The sequence below is a fragment of the Pangasianodon hypophthalmus genome, chromosome 18 (genome assembly GCF_027358585.1).
Source record: "Pangasianodon hypophthalmus isolate fPanHyp1 chromosome 18, fPanHyp1.pri, whole genome shotgun sequence".
NCBI classification, from domain to species: Eukaryota; Metazoa; Chordata; class Actinopteri; order Siluriformes; family Pangasiidae; genus Pangasianodon; species Pangasianodon hypophthalmus.
The window spans coordinates 5,517,643-5,526,449 of NC_069727.1; the positions used below are offsets into that span (position 1 = coordinate 5,517,643).

The following is an 8,807-nucleotide window of genomic DNA, read 5'->3' on the forward strand; positions in this document are numbered from 1 at the left end:
GAATATCTCAATATTCTGCATTGGGGGCAGTCGTGGCTTAATGGTTATAGTCTCGGACTTGTAACCCGAAGGTGAACCTGAAGGTCGTGGGTTCGGGTCTCAGGTCCGGCAGGGATTGTAGGTGGGGGGAGTGAATGACCAGCGCTCTCTCCCACCCTCAATACCACGACTGAGGTGAGACCCTTGAGCAAGGCACCAAACCCCCAACTGCTCCCCAGGAGCCGCAGCAAAAAAGCCTGCGCACTGCTCCGGGTGTGTGTGTGCACTTGGATGGGTTAAATGCAGTGCACAAATTCCGAGTAAGGGTCACCATACTTGGCTACACTTCACTTCACTTCACTGAAAGAAGAGTGATTTAAGGTGTCTGATATCACCCAGGAAGTTAAGACATAGCCCTCTCATTTTCATATAAGCCTCGAGGAAAATAGAGAAATGACTACGTGATATAATAAAGAATTTTTTTTTTTTTTTAATGGAAATTATAATGATTCTTGGGGGTTAATTTGAGATATAGGAAGTGAGAAGTGAGGAATGTCAACTACTCTGACGGATGTGAAAACATTGTGATAATGCTTGGAAATTTGCAAGCTCATCTACTTCAATGGGTGTGAAAACAAGTCAAGTCAAATGGCTTTGTTGTTATTTTAACCATATACACTAGTTAGTACATAGTGAAACGAAACGAGGTTTCTCCAGGACATAAAACAACACAGACCTGCAAGAGACACATAACTACATAAAGTGCACATGCAAACGTGCACAACAGCATAAGACAGTACAATAACTACTAAAACAGGACAATAGGCACAGTAGGAGACAGTGCAGCCCCGACCAGTACACAGTTCTAGTATGAAAGTGTCAGAAAGTAGTGCAAAAGACTAACAATATAAAAAATTGCTGTGAATGTAAACATAACGTACTATGACATAGTATTCGGTAGATAAGCTAATAAGCTAATAAGATAATAAAACAAAATGTAGGTAGTAAATACAGAAATGTGCAAACAATTGCAAAGAGAGTGGGATGGAGTTCAGTTGAGTATGAGTATATGTCTGTTGTCAGTTCAGTCTCTGAGTATTGAGGAGTCTGATGGCTGTTGTAGCAATGAACGAAGATTAACCAAAGGTGCAAAGATCACTCTAGAGAGCAGGGGTGTTTTGTGCATTCGTATATACATTTACATGAAAATATTTCTACATCCTGTTTTTAATAAGACACAATATTCCCATGTATCTTGTTTCCATATTACCCCATATGCTTATCTTATTGTTTAAGGAAGCCTAACTCACTTAAAGGAACAGCTTGTTCCTCCTTTCCCACCTTACACAGAAAACACAAGGTCATATAGGTCACTTTTGGGCCTCAGTGTCCCATGCACACAGTTCCTGTCAGCAAGCCTTTTACTGAGATACTGGGTACTTTTGCACTATATGGGTTCCATACCTCTGTAACATTGAGGATTAAACATTATCAAATATGAGCACACATTTTGTGTTACACAGTCTGGCCGTGAGGGCCCAAAAGCTTGGGTGCCTTTTGCCAGACGGTAGGAGGGTGAAGATTTTGTGTGAGGGGTGCGTGGGGTCAGCCACAATGCTGGTGGCTTTGCAGATGCAGAGTCTGGTGTAAATGTCTGTGATGGAAGGAAGAGAGACCCCAATGGAGCTCTGCACCAGTCCGTTAGCCGCTGCACTTCCTTTCTGTATGTTGACTCATTGTTCTTGGTGATGAGACCCACCACGGTCGTGTCATCGGTGCACTTGATGATGTGGCTCGAGCTGTGCATTGCTACACAGTCGTGAGTCAGCAGAGTGAACACCAGTGGACTGAGCGCACAGCCCTGGGGGGCCCCAGTGGTCAGAGTGGTGGTGTTGTTGATGCTGTTCCCGATCCGAACTGACTGAGGTCTCCCAGTCAGGAAGTCCAGGATCCAGTTGCAGAGGGAGGTGTTCAGGCCCAGCAGGTTCAGCTTTCCAATCAGGTGCTGAGGAATGACTGTGTAGAATGTTGAACTGAAGTCTATTAACAGCATTCAAATATATGTGTCCTTTTTGTCCAGGTGGGTGAGGGCCAGATGGAGTGTGGTGTTGATGGCTTCATCTGCTGAGCAGTTGGGATGATACAATGTGAGAACACCATTGTTCAATTTATTTCCACTGTACCATTCCTTTAGTTACACAAAACAGGCTAGCTATATAACTAGGCATCTATGCTTTGAAATTACACGAGTTTGTATCAGGAATAAAACATTTTGCAGCCAGGGAACCCTTTAACTGTAAAATAAATTTTACTGAACCCTTCTGAACATAACCCGACAAATATTCAAATATTAGGCTAACTATTTAAATGTGTACAATAATTGGCGATTTATTGGAGCCTTTAAGCTTTTTACTCTAGCCCAGTAGGTTGCAGAATATGCACCATAACGCCATAAAACATTAAAGAAGAAGAAGAACACACACACACACACACACACACACAGACACACACACAGACACACGCACAGACACACACAAATAACCACCCTCCTCCCACACCTACCCCATTTTCCCTTCAAATACTTTACCTCTCTGGATGTGGAATAATGTTGATTCTTTGAGTGTTCAACTATGGCCACTTGTCCAGACACACCAATAAAGGTTAAATCTACTTTGGGAAGATTTGAAAAAAATTTTAGAGCATGAAAAGATTCAGTATTGGGTAATGTCAAACAGTTGTACAGCCAGATTTTTTTTTCAATACAGAAAAAGGAGAAGTTGTGCTTTTCAAGTTCTCGGTACCGGGTCACATCCATATTACCGGCACATGCACGTTATTCTGATTAAATAATAAGGTCACTAAGAATATTATATCTAGGTTAAAGATTAATAATGATAATCCTGCACATACATATCTCCAATCTGCTCTGTTCCCATACACATACACATAATTCCAATCTGAACTTTGATTAGAATATGTCATGTTGAGACGCTGGTGTATTTGTTACTTTGTAATTGGGACTCTGACTAGGGCTGTGACTAACGACCTGGTGTGACGGCATTCAACTTTCATTCAGCTGGTTGACTGCATCAGTTAAATATGGGTTCAGAGTTGTGTATGGATGCAACAGGCTATTTGAAGAACTCTGGTTTTCACCATAGCAGAAATCACGGGGTGAAGTCAGAGTATTTTCAGTTCTAATTTTTAGCGTTTGTAAATGAATTGTATTTCAGGTGTTTCTGTGCCATATCTATCATATAGAACTTTCTTATCAAATATATGTTCACTGTGACACACCTATTCAAGGATTTTAGGGTACTGTACAATGATGGAACAAATTCCCTACCTGGACGGTTTTGAACTGTATCATCAAGATGTCCAAGATTTCCAATAAAGCAGTCTTTGGTTGGAAGAATTCATTCAATGCGGTGCTGATCTCCTCTAGTTCGTTATCGACTTCTCTGACTTTATTTTCTTCTTCTTGAATGTCCTCCTCTTCTTCTTCCATATTACCATCATCATCGGCATCGCTCACATCTAAAAGATAACAGAACGTCAAAGAAAATGTGAGAGAGAACTTTTTGCACTGAACAGATGGGTGAAAATAGAATGAAACAGAAGGCAAAATATGCATAATATCATCTCACCTGAAGCACTTGATTCATCATCACTGATAGTCGGGCTGTCCCCAACTTCTGAATATGAAACAAACAAAATATATAAATGCATATGATAAATGAAAGACTGTACAGTATTTAGAGTTTTATTCATATTTATTTATAGTATATTCATAGTTTTATGTTGTGACTTACGTGTAGTTTGCAAGATTGTTCTAGGCTGTGGTGCTACAGCGGCTATGGGTCTTTGGATAGAATGGTTATGTCCCAATGATCTTGGATTCAAAGGCCTTGTGTGGACGTTCCAGGAATCTTGTTGTCAGAAATAATAATAACGTTGCTGTCTAAAATTAAATATTCTCTTAGTAACTTACAGGTTACCTTTTAGCTCATTACTCAGTTCCAAGAGACAAATTGAAATTACCTAGTAGGTTTGCTATTATTTGTTACAATTTCCTAGACATTAGAATCAGGTGAGCAGGTGAAAATTAAACTTTTCGGTATACTCCTATTAGCAGAATACATAAATGACCAGATAAGTAGATGGATCGTCTCTGTTGAAATCGGAAACTTTCTGAATATTTCATATGTTAAAATACTGTAAAGGTTAATATCAAAATGTAAAATGAGTTAAACATTCTAATACAATTAAAATGTAATGATTTTAAACATTTTAAAAATACAACTTCTTACCTGCTCAGAAGTCCATGGTCTGTTAAAGTTTTGAAGGAGAGATTGGAAGTTCTTTAAACCTTTGCTGGATTTCTGAAGATGTGAAATATCCTGGCAGACTGCTAGAATGGGAAATTTTTGGGTGTTAGCCTTTATAAGGTGTTTCTGACATTTTTTTTTTTTTGATTGATGATCACATATGATTTTAACATCTGTGTTTCAAAACACACTAAGATTTTCTATGGAATCCTGTCATCATTAACCTTTGACATAGACATAACATTCTTGATGGCCTTATTATTACTAACCTTTGTCATAGACATAACATTCTTGATGGCCTTATTATTATTAACCTTTGTCATAGACATAACATTCTTGGTGGCCTTATTATTTTACATAGTGGGGAGTTGTGTGTGTGTGTCTGTGTGTATGTGTTTCGGGGGTCACACCGATCAAAAGTTACAGTCTCAGTAGCACTGCTCTAGTGTGACCCAGTATCGTCAGTTGGAAAAGCACAATGATTCCTTTTTCTGCTTTGAAAAAAATCCAGCTGTACCACTGTATGACATTACCCAATATTGAATCTTTTCAAGCTTTAAATTTTTTTTTATATCTTCCCTTATGTTTGACTATCACATATGTTTTTAACATCCGAGGTTCAAACCACATTAACATTTTCTATGGAATCCTATCATCATTAACCTTTGACACAGACATAACATTCTTGGTGGACTTATTATTTTAAGTGGATGTATGTGTGTGAGTGGGGACAGTTTGTTCTTAATTCATTTAACATCGGAGGTTGAAAGATTTTCTGTGGAATCCTATGAAAATGTACAAACCATTCTCTATCTCTAACCTAACCTTGAATCTAATATTATCCGAAATGTATCCTCCTATCCAATCTTTGGATAGGAGTCATCCGGACACGCATGGCAGACACTGCAGGCTTGAAATAAAAGTTCTGGTATAAATCAAAATAGAAATGCATTACTGATTCTTATACACACAGCAAACTGTGTAGGATTCTAAGTGGACAGGCATCCACAAAGACCACAACACTACATAAGAAATCCACTTAGTTGGCCACAGGAACCATAAAACAATGGACTTCCACTCGCAGACCCTGAGGATCTTTACCATCTGTTTGCGACTGCCTAATCTCAGCTGTCCTGTGAACAATAGAGCAAGTGTTAGAACAACCCTGAACTAAGGGATGAACCCTCTCAGCCAAGGAAAATCTCTGTCAAACTACTGAGGTAGGGCATTTGCCAAGACCAGATGGCTGGCCCAAGTGATAGCAGCCAAGGACCCTCACTCATAAATCTGATAACCTAAAGCCCAAGGGGGTGATTCACAAAGGGGGGCTGTCCTCAGGAAAGGCTCCGCATGGAATGAGACCTTTGTTCTTTCCCCCAGGAACACAAAGTTTACCCTGTTCTCATCACACTTCTCACATTCCACAGACTGTAACAGAACCCTCCATATAGTCTAAAAGGATAGTGACTATGAAACTGATACATTAGCAACTGCAATCGCCTATTTTCTACTATGCTTTATTTTGTATTTATCATGCTTATAGCCACAAGGTTTTATATATATGTCTTGTTTCATATGTATGCGTTTGTTGAATGATTTCCTGAAAGATGAGAGCAAGGAAATGTAGGTAGAATGTCCTTATATGCATGTGGTAATATTTGGGACTAAAGTTTGATCCACACTTCATGAAAAAGTGTGAAACCACATGACTGCAGAGACAATGGACTGAATGTCATAGGTGGAGAATATGGCTTACAGCCATTGGAGGAAACATTTTGGGGTTGGACCAGCTAGAAAGGGTTAAAACCCTATAACACCAATGTATCTTTGAGTTGAGTTGAGTTGAGTCAACCAGGAGTTCTTATCAACCAAGAGCTTTAGAAATTCTTGCCCCTCAACATCACAAGGAGATCACGCTAGCTCTGAGACTCCGCATCAAGACCGGTTCCTGCAACGTCTCCGACTCCAGCCTTTGCACTGCCGTGAACCACCTCTTCACTCATCACTCATGTGTGTGAGTGTGTTTATGTGTTAGATTACTTTGTGTATTAGAATAGTCTAATAAAGTCTCGTCTGATTTTTAAGGAAAGTGTCTTGTGTTTCATGCTTACAAGTTAATGTCTTAAATTGCCAATCTTGTGACTGTCCTCTTAATATAGTGTTTTCACTATATTTAGGATATTATTGCTGTTGGTCGTGGAGGTAATATCCCATGCAGAATAAATAAATACACTAATTTCAACTTATCGCTGAACGAATAGTTGATCAGCTGTTAAAATATTAAATTTGCAAAAATTTCCCTCTCTGAGCTGATCTGCTAGTTTCCCCTACATATTTTGGTGGAGAATATGGGCAGTTCAATCTAAATTGTAAACCCTACAACTGTATCAATTTTCACTCACTCACTTTGAGTAACTCCTTTATCCTGGTCAGGGTCACAGTTGATATGAAGCCTATCCTGGGAACACTGAGCATGAGGCAGGAATACACCCTGGATGGGATGCCAGTCCATCGGAGGGCACAATGCAAACACATACACTGACATGCTCATTCATACTTAGAGGAACCAGTGGAGCTACTGGCATGTTCCTGTGAGGTGGGAGGAATCTGGAGAACCCAGAGGAACACATGGACACGGGGAGAACATGCACAGAAACTCTGCAAAGACATTAACCTGAGATCAGGATCGAACTGGAGCTGTGAGCCATGCCTATTTTACAAGCTAAATAGGTAAGCTGAACAGTAAATGCAAGACACGGACGCTCTGCGATGAGATTTGGATTAAACATTTGAGGCTGAGATTAAGTGGCTATTGTCATTACACATAAAAGAATAGACTTAGTTTGTAAATCCCATACTAAAGGCTTCTAAACACTGTAGTTAGTGCATTTCTACTCTTGCTTACTCACATTTTCAAATGGGGTGCCATAAAATAAACATTTTATGTTTCACTGGTAAAGGTGTACAGGGTTTTTATGTTTGCAGAACAGTGATCTGTGTGTCTGAATGCCAATTTTGGTCACACCTCCAAATGCTAGGCACTGCACTGATCACGAATGTCAAATGTTGATCAGACGATCACAAACGTTGTTTTGCTGAGATTCATATCCGTTTGACATCTCTCTTCCATATACAGTAAGTCACATTAAATTCCTATCGTCTAATACTTCACTGTGTGCTCTGACAACTGGTACAGAGAGATACAGAGGGTTGTTTCTCTAACAGTCAAATCGACAGATCTAAGTTCATCATCCATCATAGGTGCTATCAGCCTATAATACTGACACCAGAGATAGTTTTTGCAACTATATTCACTTTCTTTAAAGTCAAACTGTTTGTATCGCTGTTTGCACAGGGAAGCTCTGAATGTGATGTGATGAGCTCTTGATGCACAGAGAAAAGATTTTTGGTCAGTGTCTCTCTCTCTCTCTCTCACACACACACACACACACACACATCATTTATGATGACTGTTTTACACATATGACAATACCTGACCACAAAACACTAAAAAGCAACTGCCTAACTGTCATTTTATGTTTGTGTGTGTAATACTTTGCTACAATATTCTTATTATGCCATTGATGACACCTTGTGTTATAATGCATTGCTCAACACTAAGACTTAATTTATTTATTGAAATATTGATAGATATTAGATTTCAGCCTCCCATTAACTATCATAACCAGCTGTCCCTGCCTGTTTGCATTCATCTTTACATGCTAATGCAATCACCTCACACCAACACATAGACATTTCTGTTAACTGTTAAAAATCAATCGCTCTCTTTCTCTCTCTCTCTCACACACACACACCTCTAAATGGCTCTAATGATCTCATCCCTTTCTCAAACACAAACACACACACACCCCACAGGATCTTCAAATGCACACAAAGCATGAATGTAGTAAGTTAGAGGAGACATTTCTTTTGGTACACAGGCCAAAACAGTGATTTCTTTGCGGAAAAAAGCTCATAAACATCTGCTATGGAATATTTAATCATGTAATCCGTATAATCATCGAGATAATCATAAGTATGTAATCATAAGTATGCTGTATCATATTCATGTATGAGGTCATCTAAAGTTCAGTAACTAACTGTGGAAAGTACCTGGAAAGTATCAGTGTCTGGAGGTTCTCAGTGTCTGAAAAACGTGGGCTGAAAGGATTTACCAAGGCCCGTGGAGATTAGGAAAGAATATGCTGACATAAAAAACACTGAAACAGGCCTTTCGCCACCATTAAAATCAACTGATGGGAGTGAAAGGAGATAGAAACAAGTCTATTTTTTGGCATCAAGACCCCAAGACTCTGAAAAAATTTATTTTAGCTAAAAGAATTCCACGACACTGCTTGATATTTTGGGAAAGTGAAAGTAGTAGTCCGGAAGATTTTCTAATCCTTCATTTATACTGTATCTTTTCTATTTTTACTGTATCTTATTTTGTGGGTAATCAAGGTGTAAATCAAGGGCTTAAGAATGTAACCACTTTGAAGT

At 39.2% G+C, this 8,807-nt stretch overlaps 1 protein-coding gene and 1 long non-coding RNA gene across 3 annotated transcripts; both read right to left on the bottom strand.

Annotated features, from left to right (window-relative positions):
* Positions 1-532: 532 nt before the first annotated feature.
* Positions 533-2,648, bottom strand: LOC128321215 (uncharacterized). Its single transcript, XM_053241862.1, has 2 exons — positions 2,567-2,648; positions 533-2,100 (listed from the first exon to the last, which is right to left on the bottom strand). The coding sequence occupies exon 2, from the start codon at positions 2,030-2,032 to the stop codon at positions 1,427-1,429; it is 606 nt and encodes a 201-aa protein (XP_053097837.1). The 5' UTR covers positions 2,033-2,100; positions 2,567-2,648; the 3' UTR covers positions 533-1,426.
* A 165-nt stretch (positions 2,649-2,813) lies between these two features.
* Positions 2,814-4,516, bottom strand: LOC117599592 (uncharacterized). 2 transcript variants are annotated; one of them, XR_008304829.1, is made up of 4 exons: positions 4,290-4,516; positions 3,792-3,908; positions 3,627-3,674; positions 2,814-3,516 (listed from the first exon to the last, which is right to left on the bottom strand). It is a non-coding gene; the product is annotated as an uncharacterized LOC117599592 (long non-coding RNA). The 2 variants fall into 2 exon arrangements; XR_008304828.1 differs by having other exon boundaries at positions 3,792-3,940.
* Positions 4,517-8,807: the final 4,291 nt, after the last annotated feature.

Excerpts from the sequence above, each read along its gene's own strand:
- LOC128321215 (XM_053241862.1), bottom strand. The coding sequence starts at position 2,032 with ATGCTGTTAATAGACTTCAGTTCAACATTCTACACAGTCATTCCTCAG.